At 51.7% G+C, this 24,365-nt stretch overlaps 1 protein-coding gene and 1 long non-coding RNA gene across 6 annotated transcripts in view; one reads left to right on the top strand and one right to left on the bottom strand.

Annotated features, from left to right (window-relative positions):
• Positions 1 to 19,384, top strand: part of LOC115250858 (uncharacterized) — a 52,857-nt gene extending 33,473 nt beyond the window's left edge. The window contains exons 4-6 of one of the 3 annotated variants that reach the window (XR_003889423.1): positions 5,601 to 5,757; positions 17,902 to 18,029; positions 19,007 to 19,384. This is a non-coding gene — a long non-coding RNA (uncharacterized lncRNA). Of the gene's footprint in view, positions 1 to 5,600; positions 5,758 to 6,054; positions 6,148 to 7,397; positions 7,535 to 17,901; positions 18,030 to 19,006 lie in introns of those variants that run through there. The other 2 variants (XR_003889425.1, XR_003889424.1) reach the window with 2 other exon arrangements.
• A 1,430-nt stretch (positions 19,385 to 20,814) lies between these two features.
• On the bottom strand, positions 20,815 to 23,408 carry gba3 (glucosidase, beta, acid 3). Of its 3 annotated transcripts, none has more exons than XM_003966982.3 (5): positions 23,231 to 23,408; positions 22,689 to 22,913; positions 21,813 to 22,615; positions 21,593 to 21,716; positions 20,815 to 21,430 (listed from the first exon to the last, which is right to left on the bottom strand). In XM_003966982.3, exons 1-5 carry the CDS (start codon positions 23,283 to 23,285, stop codon positions 21,243 to 21,245), a joined length of 1,395 nt encoding a protein of 464 aa, XP_003967031.2. In that variant the 5' UTR covers positions 23,286 to 23,408; the 3' UTR covers positions 20,815 to 21,242. The 3 variants fall into 3 exon arrangements, with proteins under 3 accessions (XP_003967031.2, XP_029696664.1, XP_011605073.2); XM_029840804.1 differs by having other exon boundaries at positions 22,689 to 23,007; positions 23,198 to 23,394; XM_011606771.2 differs by having other exon boundaries at positions 22,689 to 23,007; positions 23,231 to 23,388.
• Positions 23,409 to 24,365: the final 957 nt, after the last annotated feature.

The raw sequence follows: 24,365 nt of genomic DNA, 5'->3' as shown, positions 1-24,365 counted from the left end.
TAAACCAGCTCCAACCATCTTAAACCACCTCCAACCATCTTCAACCAGCTCCAACCATCTTCAACCAGCTAAAACCATCTTCAACCAGCTCCAACCATCTTAAACCAGCTCCAACCATCTTAAACCACCTCCAACCATCTTCAACCAGCTCCAACCATCTTACACCAGCTCCAACCATCTTAAACCAGCTCCAACCATCTTCAACCACCTCCAACCATCTTAAACCAGCTCCAACCATCTTAAACCAGCTCCAACCGTCCTAAACCAGCTCCAACCATCTTCAACCAGCTCCAACCATCTTCAACCAGCTCCAACCATCTTAAACCAGTTTCAACCATCTTAAACCATCTCCAACCATCTTAAACCAGCTCCTACTATCTTAAACCAGTTTCAACCATCTTAAACCATCTCCAACCATCTTAAACCAGCTCCTACTATCTTAAACCAGTTTCAACCATCTTAAACCATCTCGAACCATCTTAAACCAGTTTCAACCATCTTAAACCAGCTCCAACCATCTTAAACCAGCTCCAACCATCTTAAACCAGCTCCAACCAGCTTAAACCCGCTCCAACCAGCTTCCTGTTTCCACTAAACTGGTTCCAACCTGCCGGTTTGGCCTCCTCCTCCTCCGTTACCCTGAATAACCTCCTCCACCCTTGAACAGCGCCGCCTCACATTTTCCCGCCGCTCCTCTGACACGTTTGTGCTTGCGAGGATCCAGCTCGACGAGAAACTAAACCTTCACTTTGTTGTGCGAAGAGAAACAAGGTGAGTGCGTTTCCCCTCGCGCGGCGTCGCCGGTCTGACTCCAGAAACGCGTCGTCTTCCTTTGATATTCAGTTTGGCGTTTAAGAGGCGGCGCGGCGCCGCTTCACAGCCTCCCTCAGAAAGAGTTCATGTTTGGTTGCTCCCACGCACACACCAGCAACGGCGTCTCCCTCAAGATGGAGAGAGATCTGATATCGCTGCAATCCCGCGCCGCTTAAAATATGGCAAAGCCTTCTATTTTGCTTCTGAGAGACGCCGGGCGTGCACGTGCGCGCGCGCGTGGGGATGATGCATCGGCTCTGACACTTTGACAGATGAGCAGCTTTAGAGCGCTGGAACGGCCTCGGCAGAGTGGGAGCGTGTTTGTGCGCGTGGCTGCGAGGTGGCTAAACGTGCGGGTCGCTTTCAAACCTCTTTATTGGTGCACCGGGATGAGGGGGCACGTGGGCGTGGCCCGGGGGCGCGTGGGCGGGGCCCGGGGACGCGTGGGCGGGGCACAGCCTCGACGCCGACGGGAGGAAAAAGGGACTTTACCTTTTTGACTTTAACCTTGATAAACAGCGAGCGAAATGTCGTCCATCTTCATCGGCGTCCTAATCACATCCGTCATTTCCAATGTTTTAGTTATTTATTTGAGCGTCTCCAGTATTGGAGAAAAGTCCTTGGCAATAACGAAGCATCTCACGCCTGATTTAAAATCTTTACGCCGTATTTAGGAGGTTTGATTTGTGTGTTTATCGTGAGATGAGCAGCTTCTCCAGTTCTGTCTATCTGGAATTTAGGCTCTTTCGCTCTCAGTCGATGCTAACAAACTCATCACAAGGCGGTCCGTTAGCAGACGAGCTAGCTTCAGGTGTTGTCCACCTGCCTGAGAACTGAAGATGCTTCTGTTAGCAAATGACTGTGTTAGCGTGGTCACAGATGATTGTGTTCATGTATCTGAATTAGCATGGCTGCTCAGGGATTTTGGAGATTTAACGGCGATTGTTCTGCTGAAGGCTCCACCCTCAAACTTTATTGCCTTCTCAGTGAAAAGGTCACTTTTTACAACCTTCACCAGTTTCATTTCCTTCATCCTGAGACTTTTTCTCACGTCCCAAAGACACAAACAATAAGACTTTTGGGGTTTTGATTAGATAGCTTGCTTGGACCGCCGGTGCCGTATTCTGTCACAGCGACGTGTGTGGAGACGTTCGTTTAGTCGCCGCGTGAACGTGCGCTTCTGCGCGTGTGCCCGGTGGGACTGAAGGCATCACGGCAAACGTTGGGTCTGAGGTTTGGACCCAGACGTTCTTCAAATTTCCCCCAACTTCCAATGATAATTCTCTCTTTGCTAATCGGCTAACGACACATTCTTCACATGTTTGGTCATGTTTTACAATCAAAACAGAGAAAATTTAACCACATCTACCCTTTAAACACAGAACATTAATGAAAGCATACATGTATTAGCATACATGTAGCTGTGTTGTAGCTAACCCTAATCGATATTTTGATGTCAGGTTAGCGTAGCCGCTTGTGTGGAATCACCAGTTCTAGCAAAGCCTCCAGGCAACTGCTAGCTCCTCAGCTTATAACTAGCTGCTTATTTAAATGAGTAAAACATGTTGTTTTGCAGTTTTCTCGCCTCGGTGGATAAAATCTTTGCACGTTTTCAGCTGCTTGATAAATAAAAAGTTAATACTCGACTCTGCTGCCCTCGCGGTCCTTCTGCCGCCGTCTGGCACCATTACCCCCCGAGTGATTAATGAGCGTCACAAATGCTCATCATTTGCATCAAAAGACGGGGGACAGATTTCAGCAGCGTTCCGCACCGTCGCCTCGGTGATGAGAGGTGGTTACAGGTGGGGGCCTGTTGATCCGCCGACACAGGAGCGATGAGGACGGCAGGAATACTGATGACGTTTGAGCCACGTGGATCCAGGAAGTCTCTGCACACATGCGACAGATGTGCACATGTGTGCAATACCATTATGAGTTTTGCTATAAATCATCTTTCTTCCCTTCTTAAACCCCGATATTGTGAGAAAGAGCAGAATTAAGGCCCCAGAACAGCAGAATTCCAGCAGAATTCACACTCAGAGGCCTGTTTTCCAAACGATAACTGGAACTCCCCCTAGTGGCGCCCAGAAGAATAGCACCCAATTACCCCGGCAGGGATGCGTGTTCGCGTTGGAGGCTCCTCAAACACACCATATATGCGTAAATATTGTGACATAAGAATAAGAATGCGTGTGTGTGCGCGCGTGTGTGATGAAGACAAAAATCGGTCTCGTTTAAAGTGGTTTCTGTCATCAAATGAGAACCTCCTGTTTCATTTCAAGCCCTTCGTTACTGCTTCATTTTCATCTTATCACAGTTATTATTGTGAAATTGGCTCCTCGCGCGCCGCCCGCGCGTCCCGTCGCCTCCATTTCCCTTTTGCACAATCGCCAGATCGTCCAATGATATTTCATCTTCATTTCCAGCAGGCGGGTTGATATTTCCCGTCTTCCCGCGCAGAAACGCTCGCTGCAGCGTCACGCAGCGAATATGTCAATTATCCCTGATGGTGGACGCGCACGGGTGCCTCGGCCCTCGCAGCATGGTGGGGGGGTTGGGGGGCGGGTGCCCGGTTGGGTCATATCATCTCCCTGGTGGGCGGTTGGGTAGCGAGAGCTCAGACATTGGTTACGCTGAGATGATCGGCAGAGCTGGCGTGATGGAGGCGAAGGTAATCTAGGCCTCTAACAGGTATGACAGAAGCGTGTGTGTGTGTGTGTGTGTGTGTGTGTGTGTGTGCATCCACCGAAGGAAAGGTTAGTTTACCATAATCCAGCAGCACGTGTGGTTCCTGTAGGTCGGCTCATGGAGGCTCCGGTCCGTATATCTCAGCACGGATCTGAATTTCACGTCCTCGCGGCGCTCCGGGTTGAGGCCGCCGCGGCCGTTCTCCGAGGAGCGTCTGAGCGGGGATGGGATCGCTCCCTCGGAACGATGCGAAGGACCTTGTGAAAAGATACGGCGAACCCGGGGCCCGTCCCCGCCTCCCCTCCCCCTCCCGCCTCCCCTCCGTCCGTTAGATGGAGCGCCTCCCTCGCCCGCAGGAAGCGGCGGAGGCCGTCTCGATAGCATCCACCATCTATTTTATTTTTTCTTATTCTTATTTTTCAATTTGGCGGCGAGGGAAAGGTCAGGATTAGTTATCGACGTGGCTGTGTCTAAGCCACAGACGGGGAACCACCACCCCTAAAGCCATTTTCCTCAGTCCCAGTGCTCGTGTCCAGGTGTGTGTGTGTGTGTGTGTGTGTGTGTGCGTGCACGCTGCAGCATGTGAGAGGCGTGGATTCACTTAAGGGACAGTAAACCTGACACCTTTGTGGATTTGTTTGCAGATTCCTAACAAAAACCTCCAGATCAGACTGAGATCAGCTGGATCTCATGATGGATGAACCCCTGACATAAGCGACCACGACCTTCATCCCAGATTTATGGTCCCCGACCTTTGCTCACACGCGTGTGCGCGTGAGAAGCTGCGCCGCGTGGCGCCCCGAAGATCGGCGGATCCTTTGTCTTTCCTCTCGGCGAAACCGAGACCGTGCGCGAGCAGCGCGGCGTCGCGGCAGCGTTTAGAGTCGCGTAATCATTAGCATTCCGAACTTATCCCGGCGGAGTGGATCTCCACTGCTTGTTGGGTACAATTTCAATCAGCCCGTCAGCTCGGTGACGGGCTTCAGCCGCGGCTCTGTAATCGGCAAAGTCCTGCTCCCTGGACTGATTGCGTCCCGCCCTCCTGTAGCATCCGACTTTCCTTCCCATCCATTCCCAACCCAGCAGTGGTTCCCGCTGTGAAAGGCTGCTGTCTCACACTCCCAGACCTGTGAAATGATGATGGAAGAGCATCAGTCCCTCAGCCATCAGTCTTTATCGCCGGTGTTCGCCCTCCTCCCTCCTCCACCCCCCCGACTCCCATATGCTCGCCTGAACTCCGGTCGTGGTCACTCTGACGATGACAGATGTTTCTGCTCAGGCGGGGCCGGAGACCCCCCTCCCAAAGTCATCCCGGCGTGGGCCGGTTCCGCCGACGAGGCCTCCTCGGGTCAGAGGTCAGGAGGAACCGCAGAAAAGGGTTTTGGGGAGTTTAAAGCAATCTTCGCTGTTTCCCTCTGCTCCTCTTTCCTGTCATCAATGCGTTTCCTGCCGCGCGTTGCGTTGTTTAGCGGATGCTAACCCACCCTCCAAATCATTATCTCGGCCAGACTGAACAGCCGCCGTATCTCTGCCGCTCATCAAGGCGTCTCGTCTATGAACCAAAAAAAGAGTTTTGAGCGAGGGGAGATATGCAAGAACGATTAGCCGCTTGAAAATTTGATGCTATCTGTCAGCAATTGGTTTTCCCTAATCTCTCCGTCGCTGCGAGATCTTTAAAAGACATTAGCCGCATACTGTAAGAAATAAATCAAACAAATGGATTAGCGGAGCTAAACAGTTGTCAGCGGTCTCACTGGGCCATACGAAGACAGATCTGGCTCTTATGGAGGCAATCAGGTACAGAAGTTATCATAACAGAAATTAGCAGCCAGAACCATTTTTTATTCTGCAACCCAAGGCTACGTTAGCATGAAAAAGTAATGGCCGAGTTTATTATTCAAATATACTGACTTATGTGCAGGCTGCTGCTGTATTTTAAGTACACACACACACGTGCGCGCGCACGCACGCACACACACACACACGCACGTTAAAATTGCATAGATTAATGTGCTGCTGCATATTGAGATAAGGTGGGGCAGGGTAATATTTGCAGGATGTCATTAATGTTCAATGCCCTTTTACCCCCCTTGGCACAGGAAGAGAGCGGCGATGGCGGCGTGAGGACGTATACATTTCACAGACGCTCAGCTGACGCGCCACGGAGTGTTTCCTCCGCGGTATGTCTCCGACATGAAGAGCGCGTGTTTGCAGGTCACTTTATACGCCCGAGGACCGTCTGCCAGCTTAGATAAGGTAACGCCACCCTCTTCTCGGGGTCAGGGGTCAACAGAGACATGGTCGATATTTGTCGATGGAGCCGCTCTTTGGTGCTTCTCAGGCTCATGTCGTTCCCTTTCCGGCGTTTAATGATTCAATTAAACCATTTTAAAATTACAATTAAGGCTCATTTACTGAGTCACGTTGTTTTTACAAATGTTAGCATAGCGGCGCTAACGTATTCTACCTTTAAAAGTTAAACCTCTTTAATTTTACAAGCGTAGCTGCCGGCTCCGCCATCACGGTTAACTGTGTTTTCATTCTCACCTTCAGCAAACGAGCGCCAGAACAGCAAGAACAAACCTTTTTGGCTGAAGGGGCTCATTAGTAGCGCCTCCCAGTCTGTTCTCTGCTCCTCATCACCGCAGTTTAGAACAAGAATAAACGAACTCTTCATCAATTAGCAACTTCCTCTTGAGCACAGCTTCCTTCTGTCCTTTTTTTTGCTGCTGTCAGAAACAAGTGGAGTTCCATAGCATCAAACTTGGTCGGCAGAAGATAACTTTGCTTTTTTTGGGAGGGGGGTAACGACCCTCGACCCGCCGAAGCCGGAGCGGGGTCGCGCGTCGCGCCCTGAATGTGGCCGCGGTCCGGACTCCTCTGCGGTTGTTCCTTGAGAGTTTAACGGCTCTACCCGAAAATGTCATTACTGTAAAACTGGGCCCACGTGGAGCCGGGGAAGGCAGAGGCGCAGCGAGCCAAAAGGCCATTAAAATCTGCGATCATTTATTTCCACTCCCTCATCTAATCCATCTCTCTGGGGAATGGTTCTGTCCTTATCCACCCAAGGCTACCAATCTATTCTCCTGTCTGTCTCCATGCATCAGAATGAACCTGGGAAGGCGTCAGACATGCTCCCTTTCTTCCCCCCTTCCTCTTCCTCTGTTCCCCTCTACCCCGTCCTCCTGATTTGTTTCTTTTTATCTCCTCCGCTGCTGTCTGCTGATTGCTGCCGTTGTCTTTCCCTCCTCACCTTTACCCCCCCCCCCCCCCCGCCCCCGCCAACCCCCCCCCCCCCCCAGCCCTGTCAGAAACATCCGCGAGGATCCGATTCAAATCATATCCGGGAGAGAGAGAGAGAGAGGAACAACAAGACGTTGTCAATGGCAATTTAATCCGCGGAGAGCGAGGTGTACCGGAGAGCAAGGTGTACGTAATGCGGCTCGTGTTCCAGGGATCCGTCTGATTGCATTTGGATTTGTGCAGATCTGGTTGCCGCTTAGAGAAAAAAGGAAATGAACCGCAGACGGGTCGCTCGTTTTTTTCCCCCTTGTGTAGTTTGCTTTCAGAGGGTCTTTGTCTTGGTCGGGTTTAACATGCGGACGCGGTCACGAGTGGCCAGAGGCGGTTCTGTGTCCCGGTCCGGTCCAACGAATGAACTCGGCTTGTTATTTAAAATCGGATGGGACTTTTATAAAGTGGTTCTTTGTGGCGAGGTGCAGCCAAGGTGGGTGAACGGGACCAAATCTCCCTCGGAACTGGGTCAAAATAAATCGTAAAGTAACTCAACTCTCACGAAGGTACCGGAGTGAGCCGGTGGAGCTAGCCTAGTTTGGTCGGACAAGTGACAACATTGTGGTGGAGGCCATTAACGCCCAGCATTTGTCATCATTCAGGTCACAGCTGGTGGGCTTTGGAGGTCCTCCCACACCCGTGTCACTCTCTCAACGGCCAACCTTCAAAAGCAGCCCAGAAAATCCAGGACCGACGCTCCGAGGCTGCTAAAAGTCACGGAGAGTCTTGTAGATGGGGGTCGGACGGGCGGACGTAGATTTGTGCATTTGTTTCGGAGAGATGAGCGGGAGGCGGCTCCTCGTTCTCTGCCCCTCTAATCACAAAGAGCGAGGGAATGAAACGCAGCGCCTGGAATCAAGGTCCAAATCCCCATCAGGCTGGCTCCCCAAGGTTAGGCACACCATCACGCTGTCAGGGCAGGAAATAAAAACTCCTGTCTGCCTCACCCTCCTGACACAAACGCCTTCTCCTAATGGCTTCCACAAAGTTCCACTAAACATCCGGTGAATATTTATAGACCATTAATAACCTACGTGTAAACCGCTAGTGTCACCAACCGGGCAGAGCGGATGATGTGGAATCATGGCCGGGGCATTAATATCGCCTCGGCGAGATAAATGGGCGTTGTTGTCTCGGAACCGTGTGCACGTGGGATGCGTTGCCAGGGATCCCAGACGGCGAGGTCCCTGATCTGGACCCGACCGAATTCCTCTGACATAACCGGCGGAATCCCGTGACAAACTGCCGCCATTTGGCCGCTTTTCCTTTCGCCACCGTCGGCGAGCTCCCGCAATTATCCTTAGAAAGGGTCCGAGGTTCTGGAACGCCGTGCCAGTTCGTTAGGGGGAGTTGGGAGGGCACCGGCCCGATGTAAAATATGTACAGTCGGGCAAGTAATTAGATTAATAAAGCCCAAATGAGCTCCGGGCCGGCAAGCGAAACCCAAAATCCCTCATCCTCCGAGAGTCTGCAGTGATACGCAAGTTTAAATGGAGCCTGAAAAAAAAAGTTTCTGTGCTCATTTCTCCTCCCAGCAGACGTGTGGTGAACACGGCTCTTCCGGAGGAGCAGGAGGAGATGATCTGAAGGAGCAATAATGAAGCCGAATCCGTAAAGAGAACAAAAAGCAATGAGACGAGGAAAAAAAGCCCTTTCAGATGACTTTTGTTCAGTCTCTCCCTGCACAAATTTCATATCAGATTTTGTTTGATTTGGGCATTAAGATATGGATTCCTGTCTTTGTTAAAACTTTTATCATTAAAATGCTAATCTTTAGCCTTCAAGCACAATGACTGCGCAACATCACAGCAATGAAGCCTCGACAAGAGAGTCCGCTTCAGTCCGGATCAGCTCGGAACGGGACCCCCGTCTGGGTCACGTTTCCAGCCTCAATGCAAGCAAATACGTCGCCCCCTGGTGGCCGTTGTTGTGAGACGTTTTATCTGGATACGTTTTGAGTCGCTCTGTTATTTACGAAGGAGCGGCAGGAGACGAATCGGCCGTGCTAGCAAATGCTACCACGCCTGGCAACATGACCGATGGCGTCAGTCTGTCTTCGCAAAGCTCGCCATTGAATTAGGCCAACTGTCGTTATATCACCGGAGACGGCGAGTATAACGAACCATTTCACCTCCATTAAGCCTGAAAATTGGTTGTGAGGTCTTTTTATTGTCCAACTCCCGCCACTTTTTGGGTGGCGGCTTCAGATTTTCGATGACTCGTACTTTTTAATTTGCCTCATTTCTGCGCGCCTGCTTTGATGGCGCAAGTTGAAATTGGGGTTACGATCTGGTCAGACGTGTGAGGCCAGCTGGAATTGTACTTTTTGAAGAAGAATATTGTTTGTTCCGCCCCGACAGAAGGCGGCGGCCCCCATCCTCGAGCGGAGAAGGACGGGACACGTGGAGCTTTAGGAGGCATTAGAAACATGAAAGTGCTGTAGGAGGGCCTCAACTCCTCAGGGGTCCTTCACAAATGCAAAACAATACAGCAGAGGCGCGCGTGCGTGGAGCGCCGTGGCGGGGGGTGGGGGCTATAATCAAAGGCACCTCATGCTTCAGCTCGTTTCCCTTCCCTTTTCCCCCTCCTCCTTCACTGACCTGACATGGATTAATTACAGCCCTGCACAATTTACACCCTGCTGGAACTGTGGCAGAGAATAAAGAATGGTTGAAATGTGAGCCCGCTGACAGGACGTTAGAATGCTGAATTGCCCCGTGCTGCACCTCTATTGCCTTTGCAGGGGCCGTGTTTACGAGGCCCGGCGCGGAGGTGAGCTCCCGGAGCCTGGAAGTGACAAAATGTGCTCACTTAGATGGAGACAGCCTGGCATGTTTTATATACTCCAGAGGGCCTGTTCCATTTCTGGCCTTCACGTGTGGCAACTTGATCAGATCAACCTTATCTTGAAAATTGCAGCGCAGCCGTTCCCACGGCAGCGTGCACGTTGTTTCTGGGGACCGATAGCGAGCGCGTTGCGCGCGAGGCGCGTGCACCGTGAGGCATGCGTGTTGGGAGGAGGCCTGGCGCTGCCAAGGAGGTGTCAGCAACAACTGGCGACGGCGGGCGGCGTGCCAGAGCGCTTGGCCGTCCTGCCTGTCAATGGTGCCTTTGTCAAAGGTGGCGGTGAGGACACTTGAGAGGGCCACAATTAACGCCCCCTAAAATTAGAACCCATGACCCCGGGCATCTGGTCCGGAATGGAAGCCCTCCTGCCTCTTTGTCTTGTATACCGCTGTTTGTTCTGGATATTATAAAATATTCCCGTAATAACCTCAGGTTTGAGCTCTGAAACCCAGATAAATACCAATTTGAAGATTAAATCAGCAGAAAAGTGTTCCCTCCCCTTGGTTTTTGAAGACTGGGGAGCTCATTGTTGCGGGTTTTTTAGGTTTCAGTCTGAATGGAGGCTCCTCGGGGGTTCGAACACGTTTCCTTCACTTTCCGCACGTAAAAAAACCAAAAACGCGTTTCAAAATTCAGCTTTTCCAGAAGGGTGCACAGGAGGCTGTGAACGGGGGCGACGCTGATGTCAGAGCACAGTCGCCAGGTTAACTGGTCGGGAGCCGGCGAGACCGAGGAAACAGTTTTAGCTGTAAGTGAGCGCGGGATCGATGCACTAAAACGCAGGGTCGAAGGTCAGGCTGCTCAGAGGCTCCTCAGGGATTCCCTATGACAGCCACCAGGATGAGCTCAACCCCCACCCCCCCACCCCTCCTTCACACACTCCGTAGCTGCTCATCCAGAGCAGAGACGCCACTCGTGCACACCTCACTCGGAGCCAATCTGGCTTTAATTGTGCATGAAGTGTAAATACACTGAGAGGGCTCCTTCTAATTGGCTATTGAACCAAGAAAGACCTGTGTGTCACGTCAGGCTGCTGGGTCCTGGTCATAAACCTTTCATGAACCCGCCCTCTTTACCCTCTGTCGTGCAGTTATACCCCTCGGTCGGACCTAAAGCGCTCTAGAGTCCCGGTGGGAGCTTCCCATTTCGCTGCCTTTTCCCATTCCGCTGCCTTTTCACCTGGATGGAGAGCGGCGGGAATGTGGAACAGGAGAAAATGGCAACGGGACGACAGAGAGACCATTACAGGAGCTATCAAGCTACCGGCTGGAGTGCAGTTGGACCTTCCTGTGCACTGGAATATGAACACTCTGCTAATTAAGGATCTCATCGTTAGGCAGTAGCTCATCACTGGGAGTGAACTGGAAATGCCTGATATCATTTTAATGGGGTGTTCAGCTCAGCAAACACGTGTCCTCAGCGGCGGACTGCTGTTCCTGGCCGTAAAACCTCACGCAACCGAGCGTCTTCCTCTGATCTTACCCGACTTCCCACTTCAAGTTGCCACATTCGTTCCCCGGCTCTCATCCTCCACCTTTAGCACATGATTATATTAAAGTCAATCAAAGCAGGGAAACAAACGAAACGCTCTCCAGATTGAAATGAGGGGGTGGGGGGGGGGTCCCCCCCGCCACGCATTCAAATTGGTCGACACAAATTGACAAGCTACTGTCAGGCATGTCTGCGGGATGAGCAGAGCCGGGGGTGTTGTTGGTGCGCTCGGCGCCGCGGCATATTTTGTCCACGGCCCATCACCTTGTTGTTCCCAACACGCCGCCGCTCACAGCCCGATGTGATTGGAGATTTTATCCCCCGTTTTGACGTCGTGGCCGACGGGTCTCTGGCGGAGTGATATCAATCAACAACCACGGCGTGTTTTATGTCACGGCTTTCCCAGCGTATGATTCCGATTCCCATAAATCGGGCGTCCTATTTTACCCCTGAACCAGTTAAATGCATTGGAAAATACCTTCTTCCAGTTGGTTAGTGTCTCTCCCCTGCAGGCGGACTCTATTTTGCCCAGGATCATCAAACAGGAAAGAAAAATGACCAGTGTGCTTTCCTTATTCCCCCGAGGAGTGAATCCTACACAGAGGGACGTGGCTATTACTTATCATAATCAAAAAGTGCTTGTTTGGTGATAATAAGGGTCTGGGATAGAAATTTCAGCTAAGGGGGTGGGGGGTGGGGTACCTGGAGTAGCAAAGGAGGAATCCTTCCTCTGCTTAGCCAAGCAGTTTCCGCCTCTCCTTTCTTTCTGGGTCTTCCATAAGACCCGGCTTAGCCCAGAAACAGAGGGAGATAGCAAAAGTCTGTTATTAGCCGTGGTTAGAGGAATTAAAGAAGATAAAGAACAGACAATGCCCCCAAATGTGCTTACTGCGCAAGAGACTATTTTCTGATAACGTCAAGGTAAACATGAAAGGAACGTGGGTCCGGACTGCCGAGCCGAGGACGTAGACGGGCTTAGATCTGCTGAACCTCACCGTGGTGCGTTCAGGGTCTTCCGGCGATACTCGCCCCGAAGGGAAAGTTACTCATTCATTTCGATCTACCTATTTCTCCTCCTTTTGCAGGGGGCTGGAGGGGGGGAAGGGGGGGGGAGGCAATCTCCCCAGGGGAAAACAGGACAGCTCACAATTCCGAATGAATCATAACTCCTGTCATGCTACACGGGGAGAAAGTTCACACCATACATAAATTTGGGGTCATGTGTTACAGCTCCAGCAGGGGTCACGCGCGATAATAGCCTGGCTGCTATGCGGCGGTAGCGGGCCTTATCTGGAAAAGTTCTCCGTAGTACTGCGAGCTTTTCCTCGCCCCCCTCTGCAGGCGGTTCACGTCCTCTTGTTTGTTTTATCTATCGCCATTCAGCGATTTGCGTTTGACACTGGGTTCATGACCACTTCAGTTCTCCTCCCACTATCTGACAGTTCCGTCGCTCACATCCCCCTAATATATTCGGAGGAGAGTCAGAATGCAACGTTGAGGGAAACGCACATCTGACTGCGAGGCCTTTTCCCGATGAATTGGGCCACGGTGGGTACCTCAGCTTTATCAAAGGATGGTCTCTGTCTCACTGGTATGATTAATCGGGCGTGGGGGGGGGCTTACTCTTAATGTATAAAGTCTCTGCAAATCACTGGAGGGCTCATGATATCAAGTGTTGGTTCACTCCGCTGATGAGATGAGACCCCTGCAAAATGGGGTCACGCTCGCCAGCTTTCGGGGTGGTGAGATTCAGCGCGCAACGATGCTCGAAAGCATCCAAACAAGACGTTTCTCCTGGAAATCAGCAAAGATGGAAGCGGCTCTCAGATCGGCGCTGACAGAAATACCCTCCTTGCTGGAAGCATTTCCTGGGTCTCTCCTCTGAAGCTCTACCTGCGGGATGGAGGCGAGAGAGGGAGGGAGGGAGAAAAATGGAGCGAAAGAAATAAATATCTGTTTTAAAAATAGCTTCCCGGCACGGCAAAGAGAAATTTGAAGATATTATCCTCAAAGGCTGCTGCGAGTGAGGCCGGGAGAAGCGACGGCTGTCCACGGTGAAATATGAAAGGGGAATATTCCCTGACAGCCTATGGCTTTTCCCGATACTGCCAACACCAGCCCACTGGAGTGATCCATAGACTCTTTGTGGAGACTTGTGATATAAATGCTGAGGGCTAGATGTTTAAGATCCTCACCTAGCTGCCGCCTTCCCTCGGCATCCTTTGCCATTGCCTCGCCCGTCACACGGGAGGAATTTGTTATGTTCCCTTTTGTACCGGTGCCTCGGAAACATCAGGACGGCGGACAGGGGGCAAGTCGACTGACTTGTCCTTGTCCCTTTTCAATTTGACAAGGCGAGCAGCCTTGGGGACTTTCTAGTCTATTTTCAAATTGACCATTTATAATCAGTTTTCTAAAGGAGACGGGGAAGGGGCGGCGGAGTCAAAGCAGCCCCGTGTTGTTGTGGAAGGTGTAGAGCTGGGGGTTGGGAGATGATAATACAGCAGCATGTTGTCAGAGGTGTCAGCAGGTAAGATGAATGAAGAATAGCGAGCGGGCGCATTAAAGAGGATGCACAGCGGGGCATTGACCTCTATTCAAAAAGCAAAAAGAGGGGAAAATGGGCAGAAAATAAGGCCACTTTCCCTCCCAGCAAATGAACATTTACAGGCTCTTTGATATACGGGACGCACCACCTCCGGGTGAACTCGGATCACAGGTAGACGTTGTGGCCACGGTGGCCAGAACCACGGAGAAAGATGATACGCCCGCTGTTCATCGCTCTGACACCGACGCGGCTGCATATATCAGCACCTACAAGGTCGAGCGGGCTTGGGTGCGGCGAGGGCCCGGGCCCGGGAGACGCTGCGGCATTCTGTCACGCCGCTCGCTCCGGCGGCGCCGCATGATGGCATTTCCATGAGACGGCTCTTCTGAATTATGCAGCCCGGCAGAAGGTTAAGAAGAAAATTCTCTTGCTAGGTGTCGGATTTCTGACCTGAAAGTGCCACTTGTTTTCATCGGAGCTTCTTGTCACGACGCGGAACGTGACGGGGAGGACGCTCAAGCCGGCCCGCCGCTCCCGTTCGCCATTCCACGGCTGCCGCCCTCTCTGGAACGTGGCGGTGTCACCTCCACTGCGCCCTCCTCCCATCCCCCCCAAATTAATCCCAATTTGGCCATCAAGTGCGGGCCGTCGGGCAGGGCAGGCGTAACGTCATTGACATTCTGAGGTGCATGAGTTTTGTTTATGTAGCAAAGCTGAGGCAGGGCTTTCTCGCTCATGGGTGTCGGCGAGGCCAGTTTGCATATGACGCCTGATTTGGGAGCTCTTGCATGATTGACTGCTCAGCAGCCTGTGGTTCGGTGGCATTTCAGCAGAGGACGTTTCAGAAAGGATCGTCTCAGGTGTCGGGTCGCCTGGAAGGCGTGGGCAGCAGCAGGAGGTCATTTGTCCGCTGCATCGATCCCACTATGACCCCATCGCTCTCTGTGACTATTGATCCCTCTCCCCAGATCCCTTTATACAATGCCCATTCCACACTGGGGAATTAGAGCCGAGGTGTCAGTGTGGCCTGCCCTCAAAGAAAAGAAAGGCAAAATTTCAATAGGACGTCACACGTCAGGATTTAAAATAGTCACAGCGCCGGCCACTTACCTCAGAGGTCACTCCAGGGAGTCCATTTTGGTTATTGGGACTATGGATCCCGGGAAGCAGTCCTTTATAAAGAAGACAATGCTTGGTGGGGAGGATCCGTTACCCATTTGATGGGGGTTCTCTCTAATGTGTGTTGGTGCTTAAACACAGAATACCCTAGCCGAGATGCTTTACTCGGCAGGGCTGCCGTGCCTTTTAGCATGTCACCCAGGGCCATGAATCACCATTACAGTGCCTACATTTTTACCTGGACACCTTTAAAGCCCTTTCATTAGAGTAAAAGGGACTCTCTGGCATCCCCAGACAGGGCGGTGCAAGTGCTATTGAAGGGGTTGCTGGTGTTTGTGTAGGGACGGGTCAGGGATTTGGGTGGTGCGGGTTAATTACAGTAACAACCAGGGCGGCCAAAAAAAGGAAGGGAATGCTGTCGGTGGCGGGGCCGAGCCGCTCTCATTTGTTTCAATAAGGTAAATTGATTCCCATGTCCTCTGATGCCATTTGCATTGCATCCATTTAGCGCGCGCCTCCCATCCGCCTCTCCTCCCACCCCCGTATCCTCTTCCTCCCCCTCCATTCACTGCACGTGCAGAGGGCATGACAACATCAATGAGGACGCATTGATCTTCCCACAGAGGCGACACACGACAACACCGATGCGACACATTTCTATCGCGCGTGTTCGAATTCAACCCAAACTTGGAAATTTGTTTGATCCAGGCTAAAAGCGAGTATCTTGTACTGAGATTAATAGTGCGGCATAACTCATTTTACTGACCTAACAGACAAAAACCAAATCTTCTATCAAACCTGGAGAGATTTGGAGAGTTTTAACAATAGCTGTGAGAGTTTTCTGCTTTTATAAATCAGAACTTTCCCTTTGATTAGCGCGCCAGTGAATGTGTCCACCAGGTGGTGCTTGTGTGCCCCCCCTGTTGGACGTGCAGTCTCTGTCCCGCACACATGCATGGTCACTGAACGCAGCACCACCCGATGACCTTTAGCCCAGCCCCTCCCTTCAGTGGAACGGGCCGCGCCTCCGCTGCTGCCGCCTTTGGAGCGGTGTCTAATGTTAGCGGCCCACCACGCCGCCGCCATCCGTCAACGTCGGAGCAGATTCAGCAGCTGCCGTCGGGCAGATGAGTGACGACTGGGCTTGTTACCTGAGCTGCTGCATGACAATGGGCCGGCGGCGGCAATAAGCTGACACGCCAGCCACGCTCCAATCAGCACATCTTCACTGTCTATGGTGCAATTAGCTGTCAAGCAGCAACGTGTACACGCGCGCTACGCAACGGGCTCACCTCGGCGCCACATAATTGATTTCCGGGTATGCAAACACCATTTGTCCTGTCGAAATAACGGCGGTCTTCTGACGCTTTATTGACGGTGGACGGGGGGAAACGATGCGGCCGCAGCGTCTCCGTACACTGGGAAACGGAGAGGGTTAATAACGTAGCTAATCCGGTCATTAATGCAGCACTCCCATAATATTCCCACCTCAGAATGACACTTCAATGGGCTTATTCCTCTCATAATACTAGAACTATATATGCATTACACAGGGAAATTGCTGCCAAAGGTATCGCATCCACCTCCTTGAGTCGGCAGTAAGCAAATCCTATAAATCCCCTTTAATTAGGCCTCATTTAGGCAAATCCTGCCCGCTTGTGAAGAATATAAAAAATACAAATTTAATGTCTTTGGGGAGGTACATATATCAGACTCATTAATAGTCGCTGCTCCTCCCAGTTTTCATGCCCTCTTGCAGCAGTTTGAGATGATTGCAGGACCTGCTGACTGGTTCCCAGCGTCCGCAGCGGAAACCGGCAGATAAAAGCACACCTGGAATTCCATCAGATCTGGCTCCTCAAGCACTTCGAACCAGTCAGGGAGAAGCTACAAAGATTCCGTTAGCGTTGCTCAGGAGCTCCGGCTGTCAGCGGGAGCCTCCCGAAGCACCCGAACTTCAAATCCAAATCCCAACACGGCTTTTTTTTTTTTTTTTTTGCTGAAGTACGACTGATTCAATTGGCAAAACGAGCAGCTGATTATGGAATTCTTCCCCGTGTTGCACAACAACTCTCAGGTTTGGACACCAAAGTACGACGATTATGGTAATCCGCCAATGTCAAATCTCTTTTGTGTGTCACCCATTTTTGTTTGCACTCTCGCGACCTCATTAACCTTCCTAATCCTCCACTGGGTTGTCACGATAAAGGGCTTACGGGCGCAGGCCCGCGCACGCCCAAAGACTCACTTTGATGCCACTTCAGAAGCCAAATCCACCTGTTTCCTTCTGCACACCTGAGATTCTCTGCTGAAAATGGGCCGAAGCCCCTGAGTCACCCGAGACAATTAGCGCTCTTCCTTAGATCAACACGAGAGGGGCGGGGTGGCGGCGCTCGGCGGGGGCTCCTCCCGGTGTACGCAGGCGAGGACGCAGGTCTGATTGGTATTAAGTGGCGAGATTAAAAAGCCATCTGAGAAGTCAGGTCAGCTGGTGTTCATTTGAATGCATTACCAGGGTCCGAGGATAGATAATTCTCTCATTAGCGCCGCTCAAACGCCGAGTGACAACGCGGGTGAGAAGGGAGCATGTCGTACAACACTTAGAGTTAATTAGTCTGCGCGCGCTGTTGCTCTGCGCTCTCTTGAAAACGGGCTCAACCTCAGCGGTCTGCAGTTAATCAGCGATGAGCTGCCGACTTCTCCGAAAGAACCACTTGTTGTGTCCGGAAACGCCGGGAAACAGCCGCTCTCCTTGTCCCGGTTCCCGGGTCGCCTGCGTCCGGCCGTTGGTTTGAGGCAGCTAACGACGGATGTCTGGCCTCAGATGAATGCGGCGCCCCTTTGAACCACATGGTGGCGCCAGTCACCCTGGTTTCTGATGTCACGTGACCACGTCGTATCGGATACAGAGATACTGAAGAGATACAGCTAAGAAGCTAGCATTTCCAGCTAACATGTTCAGTTGCTAGTAGACGCTAACTCATCTCGTGCTAGTTCAACTTAGCTCCTGCCACAGGTGACCAGCATTCTCAGGTGGAATCTTTTGTTAAAATTCTACCACATCGAAGCTGGGGTGATCTAAAAAATTGCATATTTTGCAGGTTTCCGACTCCGACAAAGATGATTTGAGGATTTTTTGAAGGGAATCAGTCCGAATGGAAGCTTGGGACGGAGCTGACAGCGCTGCCCCGCTCGGCCGCCGTTATTTTCAGCCGGATACGGCCCACAGGTGAGCACTTCCTGTCTGGGAGCTTCAGAGGACAGGAATGGCTCCCTCCTCCTCTGTTGATGACGGCGTGTTTGCATATCGGGACCGTGAGGTTATATCCACATCATTAGTCTCCCTGCTTGGATCCGGGCCCGATAACCGCACCGGCACCTCGGCTCTGCTCACTTTGGTTCTAACGGTTCTGCAAATGATCTCTTTCGCGGTTCCCTCTCGGGTCCACTCACACGCCGTCTACTGCTCCCGGAAGGCGCGGCGCTCGGCTCATTGGCTGCCACACACACTCTCCGGGAGGGGTCCTGTGATGCCGCCGGGCTGACCCCGGATCCCTGTCTCTGCGTGTTCCCCCACCCCAAGCTGAGCTGGATGCTCTAGGGGGCTTTCACTTTTAAAGAGGGGGGTCCCTTCCACCCCCTCCACCGTCGCTCTCGAGGGAGTCAGAACTTCAGGAGCCATTAGCAGGGTCATCTGCTCCCACAGGGAGGACTTGAAAGAAAGGATTTGAATTGGCTTCCTCTCCTTTTATTCCCAGCCCATCTCGCCGCTCCGCCGCTCCGTATGGGTTTGTCATAATTCCACTTCCTGTCTTCAAGGCCTGGCGGTATTCAGCGCTCTCAATCTTGGTCTCAGCCGCCAAATTCATCAGTCAAAGACAAGGCCCTTCAAAGCGCTTCCATGTCACGCTTCTTACGCCACTGTTGAAAACGGCGACGGCGGCCGCCTAAAAAAATGCCGGTTCTGCCGTCGCGAAGCATTTATCCGCTTGTATAGAGCGCCGCCGCGCTAACGCGGGACCGAGGAGGGGATGTGAAGGAAAATGGCTTCCAGCTGAAAGAGAAATGGGAGGAGGCGGCGAGAAAACTGGTGAAGATGGGGGGATTTCTTCTTCTTCTTCTCTTTTGAATTCCCAGTGAAATATCTGCCGAAGTAGGTCAATGGGATTTAGAAAGTTTGTGCCGTGTTTTTTTTTTTTTTTCCAGCCTTCTCTTCATTCCCTGTCGATGGAAAAATGAGCAATGCGATTAGGCGAAGCAACGACGACGAGCCGCAGAGAAATAAATGAGACGGACCGAACGGCTGGTTCCGGGTCTCCCGCGGGTCCCGTCCACCGGCCGAGCGACACAAACCCAGAGAGAGAGAGAGGGGAGTTATTTTCATCCGGAGTTCCTCTGGATACGGAAGTCATTCCGACACACGAGAAGATGCTTCTCCTCTCACACGCAAGCAAAAAACACCTTATCAGCAGCTAAATGACTTTGTTAATTCATAATAAGTAAATGATCTTTCCCAGTTCCTGAATATTTCATGGTCCCGTCAGAATATAATGAGTAGCCTGAAGTTTGGGCCGAAACAAATGGGCCTCTCTTGGTAATTTGCCTGAATGTTCCTCGGGGTAAATCTGCGCCAGTGGATTTGATTGAATGTTACAATTAAATGTGCTAATTCATTGTCAAAAGCAACTTATCTGCACACATGATATATTTGGCTCTTAATTGGAAAGCACATTCAGAAACGGTTTCTTCAGCCACTTTTCACATCGCCGCCTAATCAGAATAAATTCGACCGCGCCGTAATGAATTGAAGCTGAATATCCGTAGTTGGGCTATTTAAGAGACTCGAGGAGTGAATGATTTAAATGCTAATGAATGTTTTAAGCCCTCCTCTCAACCTGCATTCCTCCCCGGTTCACCCTCAAATGGCTGATTCCAGCATTGACCAACTTCTGGCTCATATTTCATCGATCACCTCCGCAGCAGCTCAGCACGTGGAGCCTCCTGGAGCCGGTGATGGGGGGGGGGGGGGGAAGATGGAAGCCATCAATAGTGGGAGACAGTCGGTGGAATTGCTAATCAACTCTTAGCTGGGAACTTGGTGTCCCATCAACCGTGTTAATGAATGAGGGAGGGGAGGGAAGACTCCTCTCTGGATGTTTGCGGACCAGGCAGGGTAGCAGGGGGGCGTCGGCACGTCCCGGAAGGTGACCCGAGAGGACACTTTTGTCTTTAGTTGACTTGGACGGGACCTGAAAGGACAGCTGACGTGCGTTTGTTTCACTGGATCTGCACCCAGGAGGGCACATTTATGCTGCTGGAAGAGCCTTTGTCATATTTGTGGAGGGCATCTCGGAGGGCGCTCTTTGTTTTGCGGATGAGCACCAGAAACTGGCTGCGTGGACAGATTCGTCCTGTCAGGAGTTGTTTTTGGACGAGCCGTGCCCCCTGCCCCCTGGTCCGGCGGTATCTGCCGGTGGTTCTCTTTGAAGTCGACGGACCTGATTAGGTCTGAAAAGAGTCAGATGCGGTTCAAGTCTGAGAGGCAGCTTTAGAAGTTCTTGTGAGAGCATCGGCGGCATTATTCATGTTTTCACAATGGCGTGTTGTTCATCATAAGACAAAGGAGGATCTCACGCGGCCTGACATAGATGGAGGACGGCCGCCGGGGGATTTGTCACATCTGCTGAAGACGGCGTGCACGGCCAACTGGATGTCATGATACAGCGCGCTTATGAATGAGAAGAAAGTCTCTCAGCACAGGGAATAAATGGCACTTCCCTTCATACCAGGGCATAAATATTAATTGTGCTTGAATGTGTGATGTACTGTGGTCACGGAGCTGCTTTTGTACCAACAACAGGGTGGATTTTAGTCGTCAAAGCTCCACATTGTGACGCCACATTGTGCAGACTGACAGGTTGTTTTAAGTTGGGAAGTTGTAGTTTGTACTCTTACCACCAGGTGGCATTGTTGGCTTAGGAAAAAGTCCAGTCAGACGGGTTCCAGCTGCTGTTCGGAAGAAAGATCCAGTTCATTTCAGCATCTACCCACTTTATTCATACAGAACATTCTACCCTGTATAAATAATACATCTTTGAGCCTCGACCAAGACAATGGTTGCAACAGCTGTCCGTGGTTCTGTCTGATGGCATCATAACCGCATCGTCAAGCTTATTGTGACGGGGAGGGGGGCACGTACAGCAGCCTGCAGCAACCTTCTGCTCCACTTGAAATGCTCAGTCATCCTCTCCCTGCCAGCATCATTACAGACTCTAAAACTCAACGTCCCGACTGGTGCTCGGCCGGAGTTCAACTTAAATCTCTCATCTTCGAACTCGGCCTTTATTTTGGCGTTTCTCTCGGAGCGATGCCGAATCCGTAAAACACACGAAAACCGCCGTCTTCTGAAAGAGAAGGGACGCTCTCTCTCTTCGCTCCGAGCTCATTTGTAGGTCGAAATCATCTTGGCAAACTCCCGTCCGGACCGGTAGAGGGTTCGCGGCAACTTTGCGTCCGCAAAGTCCACGTGGAACAGTCCAAAACGAGCGCTGAACCCATCGGCCCACTCAAAGTTGTCCATCAGAGACCAAGCGAAATATCCGCGGACGTCAACCCCGTCCTCGTTTATCGCTGCAGAAGAAAGAAAAGATATTTGAGAACTTGAAACCTTTGCTAGCCTGTAAACCCTCCAATATCAGACTGGCCAGGAGGTGGCGCCAAAAAACAACTTAAAAACCTCTTGAAGGCTGCTCATTCACTGCTCATGAGAGGAGTTCAGCGGAGGAAACGTACCTTTGGCCACTTCTGAGAGGGTGTCCCTGTAAAACCCGGAGCGCTGCTCGTCCTCCAGCTGGAGCGGGCCCGTCTGGGAGAAGCCGTTCTCCGTAATATAGACCGCCGGGCTGCCGAACGTGTCCTGTGAAGTCACAACGGTGGACAAATGTGGTCAAACCAGGCACAGGACGCCGCATCAGGACAGATTTGTGACCGGGCCTGTGCCGCTGGACGTTACCTTGATGTACTTGAGAAGCTTCCTCAGGCCGGGGGGCGCCACGGCGAGCCAGGACACGCCACAAACGGGCCAGGAAGGATCGACGACTTCCTCTGCGTCTCGATCGGCCTTCATGCTCATCCTCCCGCAACCGCCGCCTCCCGCCTTCACTTTACGGGACGTGTAGTAGTTGAGAGCGAAGAAATCCGCCGTGCCCAGAACGGCGGGCTCGTCCTCGGAGAACCGCGGCAGCCTCGAGCCGCCGTTGTAGCCCAGCTTCTGGCTCTGGGCATCGACGGCGGACCTCATCGCTTCTGGGTAATCTCCGGTGACAAACAGGGGCCAAGCGAACCAGCCGAGCGTGAACGCACGGCAGCGCTCGGTGGCGGCGCGGTCCTCGCCGCTTCCTGCCCGCAGCGGCTCCAGCCAGTCACCGTTGATGGCCAGCGACACCGCGCCCTCCTGCTGGGCCCTGTAGAGGGAGTCGTAGCTGTGCCAGGCCGCGGCGTGGGCCCGGAGCATGTTGTGGCCCGCCAGGTAGGCGGCGGTCCCGGGTTCTTTCAAGCCCGGGGCGTGGACGCCGTCTTCGTGGCCCAGTTTGGCGCACACGTACGGCTCGTTGATGGTGATCCACAGCTTGACGCGGTCGCCGAATGTTCGGAAGCAAAACTTAGCGTAGCTGTTAAACAGGCCCGCGATACGGGGCGATGTCCAGCCGCCCTGATCCTGGAGGGCTTGTGGCAGGTCGAAATGATAAAGCGTGACCATGGGGGTCACGCCAGAGGCCAGCAAGTCATCGATCACCCTGCTGTAGTACCGCACACCTGAAAGAGGGGGCGCTGTTGGGAATGTTTCGGGAGCTAGACGGGTCCGCAGAAGAGTTCGGGATGGACGCACCTTTCTGGTTGACGTGTCCCGTGGTGCCGTCAGGTAGGAGGCGGGGCCAGGAGAAAGACAGGCGGTAGTGGGTCAGGCCCAGCTGCTTGATGCAGTCCAGGTCCTGGTTCCAGAGCTGGTAGCTGTTGCAGCTGACGTCTCCGCTCTGGTCCCCCAACACTCGACCTCCCTGGTGGCAGAAGGTGTCCCAGATACTGGCCCCCTTCCCGTCGGCCTGCCAGCCGCCTCGGTGGGACATCAGCAGAGTTTAGGTGTGACACGACGAGCCAACTCAGTAAAACAGGCATTTGGACCGTTCTTTAGGCAGTTTAATGCGTTGCTATGGAGATGAATGGTGTTTACACTATAAATTACAATGTAATTTGGATTCACGCCAAACATCAAAGATGGAACGTTGCCATTTATTACAATTCCTGGCGGGTTTATTAAAGTTTTCCAGGATAATTTGAATAAACGGCGCCATTCAGGTGTAATATATATTTAACTGGAGGATTATTTGGATCTTTTACCTCTGCGTTTCACCACATATTGGCACCATTTACCTTCGATCTGATACGCGGCGGTTGCGGCTCCCCACGCAAAGTTACCGGGAAACATGTTTCTTCGGTGTCGGAGCCCCGCAGATGTGCGGTGATCCCGCAGATATTTTGCAAGTTCACCGCGCGTATTCGCAGCCGCAGCCTCGAACCAGGAAGTGCGTAGTGATCACTTCACGGGCGTGACGTAAATCCCGAGGCTCGTTCATAAACCCCAAAAATATAATCGGTTGATTTTACTTGTTCTTCGTGGATTTTATAACGTTTTGCACTTCTCGACTAGTAACACTGCGTCATATAACAAAGCCATTGTTACCAGTTTATTACGGATCACAGTTTATTGACGACTATCGAAGTTATAATTTCCGAGAAGCACTTAAACGTATCATCAATCTGTTCGTCAGTTTCGCGGGTTATTTCCGGCTTGTTTTTTTCCCTTTGCTTATAAAACTTCATGTAGTTATTGATTAAAAGCTATTCGAAAAACATAAAACACAACACCGAGGAGTGACATTTATACGAATGTGTTTAAGAACACAAGTTGTCACTGTAACAAGAATTGTTTTTCTTTCTTTTACAAGAAATTTCTGAAAGAAATCATTCTGCCTTTGAAGGTGGAGTGGGTGTTAATTTATGAGGTGTGTATTTTAAAAACACAACCACTTTTAATTCCATTATCCCACCACATTGTCATGTCCCATGCGGACACAATTGAAAGGTTAAAGGTCACCTGGCTAATGGTGTCAGCCCTCTCAGGACCTGAAAACCAATAGACGAGAGGACGCCAAAGCTTTATAGCCTGAAGACACACATTCCCTCAGCTGTATGAATGCTGTTTTGGATCAGTTTTCTACAGAATAAGTGCCTCATTTCACCTGATCACAACAAGGAAAATGGATTGTTGCCGGAGGGGAAGGAGATGTTTTGGGGCTAAATGTGCTTCGGCCAAAAGATGTATTAAGAACACTCGTGTGTGCCGAAAATATTAATGTAGATTTGCTTTAAATTGCTGATTCATTGTGTTTTTCGAGTTGCAAACCAACAGCAGTGGCACAACCTAACTTAATTTCCTTCAAGGTCTCATCGTTCAGACCCCTGTGGTTTTATTTTGGAGGGTTTGCATGTTTTTCTGCAGCCAGCC

Source organism: Takifugu rubripes, chromosome 8 (genome assembly GCF_901000725.2).
Source record: "Takifugu rubripes chromosome 8, fTakRub1.2, whole genome shotgun sequence".
Taxonomy (NCBI): Eukaryota; Metazoa; Chordata; class Actinopteri; order Tetraodontiformes; family Tetraodontidae; genus Takifugu; species Takifugu rubripes.
This window is presented reverse-complemented; position numbering and strand designations above follow the sequence as displayed.